The 1,962-nt window shown below is 47.0% G+C and overlaps 1 protein-coding gene across 7 annotated transcripts in view; it reads right to left on the bottom strand.

The window, feature by feature from the left end:
- NWD1 (NACHT and WD repeat domain containing 1) overlaps positions 1 to 1,962 on the bottom strand; it is an 87,573-nt gene that overhangs the window by 19,065 nt on the left and 66,546 nt on the right. For all 7 annotated transcript variants that reach the window (XM_037728741.1, XM_017501203.2, XM_037728742.1 and 4 more), the window contains one exon: positions 547 to 819. In XM_037728741.1, coding sequence (XP_037584669.1) covers positions 547 to 819 — 273 coding nt within the window. The remainder of the gene's footprint in view (positions 1 to 546; positions 820 to 1,962) is intronic.

The following is a 1,962-nucleotide window of genomic DNA, read 5'->3' as shown; positions in this document are numbered from 1 at the left end:
AGGAAGAAAGAAAAAAGAAGAAGGCGGGGGGAGGAGAAGGAGGAGGAGGAAGCAGCAGCAGCAGCAGCAGCTAAGTGTCATTTATTAAAAAGATATGACCAGGCACAGTAGCTCACGCCTATAATCCCAGCACTTTGGGAGGCCTAGGTGGGTGGATGACCTGAGGACTGCAGTTCGAGACCAGCCTGACCAACATGGTGAAACACCGTCTCTACTAAAAATACAAAAAAATTATCTGGGCATGGTGGTGGGTGCCCGTCATCCCAGCTACTTTGGAGGCTGAGGCAGGAGAATCGCTTGAATCCGGGAGGCGGAGGTTGCAGTGAGGTGAGATCACACCATTGCACTCCAGCCTGGGCACCAAGAGTGAAACTTTAAGTGAAATTTTAATTCTCAGCAAGAGAATTGAAATTTTTTTTCTGTCTCAAAAAAAAAAAAAAAAAAAAAAAGAAGATACAAGGCAAGATTATTTTTCCCAATCTCTAGCACATCTGAGCACTTTCAAGCTGAGTTAATGTTCACATTATGGTCAGTAAAGGTGCTTACCAAAGAGATGGAGCCATTGCTAAACCCGGTCACAAGCTTCCCTTGCTTCTGGACTGAGACAGCACAGGCGGGTGTTTCTTCTTTGATGCTGGACACGTGTTGCTTCCCCTGAAGTTTTCCTGTGGCTGAGTTCCACAGACTGACCACACCATCCCTGGACACTGTCAGCAGCGTGGCCTGGGAGTCCAGCACGGCCATGCACATCCAAGGATCAGAGGCATCTCCCAGGATACGGAAAACCAGCTCTGCAGTATCCAGATTCCAAGCATTGATCTAATAGAATAACGAAGAGGAAGCGACATCTTGGCAGGAGACCTAGACTGCAAGTTTCCCAGAGTCAAATGCAAGATCCGTGCTCATCTGCTTTACGCATTTTCTTTTCTTTCAGAGATAGGGCTTCTCTTTTCACACGGGCTGGAGTGCAATGGCGCAATCATGGTTTGCTGCGACTAACAACCCTTCATCTAGGTTTTTCTGTTTTTTTTGAGATGGCAGTTTCACTCTTGTTGCCCAGGCTGGAGTGCAGTGGCACAGTCTCGGCTCACTGCAACCTCCGCCTCCCAAGTTCAAGCGATTCTTCTGCCTCAGCCTTCAGAGTCGCTGGGATACAGGCGTGTGCCACCATGCCTGGCTAATTCTGTATTTTTAATGGAGAACTACCCGGGCATGGTGGTCAGGCTGGTCTCAAACTCCTGACCTCAGGTGATCCACCTGCCTCAGCCTCCAAAAGTGCTGGGATTACAGGCGTGAGCCACCGCGCCTGGCCTGTCATCTAGGTTTTAAGCCTGCATGCATTAGGTATTTGTCCTAATGTTCTCTCTCCCCTTGCCCCTCCCCACCCCCCAAATTTCAAGTGTTTAATAGCTACATCTGGTTGGCAACTCCTGTTTCAGGTGGCATGATTTATATTACTGATTTATGTTACTGTCAACAACCACTAATTACTCACGTAACATCATAATGGATGGATATCAGTTATTTGGTGCTTACCATGTGCTAAGCACCATGCCAGGATATGTCTCATGATCTTACGACAAAGAGGAAGCAATGAGACTCAGAATGGTGAATGACATGACCAGGGTCACTCAGTTCCCAAGAAACTCAACTGGGAGTTAAAGATTTTTTTCCTCCTGGCATTAAGTTACTAAGCTATTACCCACAATGCTATTGGTGTCTCCATGTATAAAACTATGAAATCACAGGGTTATGATCGATATAATGGAATAACACAGTGGAATAGACTGATTTCAGAAGCCCACGGAACATTCAGAGAGACTACACAACAGGCTGGGCATGGTGGCTCAGGCCTGTAATCCCAACAATTTGGGAGGCTGGGACAGGTAGTTCACCTGAGGTCAGGAGTTTGAGACCAGCCTGGCCAACATGGTGAAACCCCATTTCCACTAAAAATACAAA

The sequence above is a fragment of the Cebus imitator genome, unplaced genomic scaffold, assembly GCF_001604975.1.
Source record: "Cebus imitator isolate Cc_AM_T3 unplaced genomic scaffold, Cebus_imitator-1.0 Scaffold280, whole genome shotgun sequence".
NCBI classification, from domain to species: domain Eukaryota; kingdom Metazoa; phylum Chordata; class Mammalia; order Primates; family Cebidae; genus Cebus; species Cebus imitator.
The sequence above is the reverse complement of the archived record's forward strand: the minus strand, read 5'-3'. Positions and strand labels throughout refer to the sequence as shown.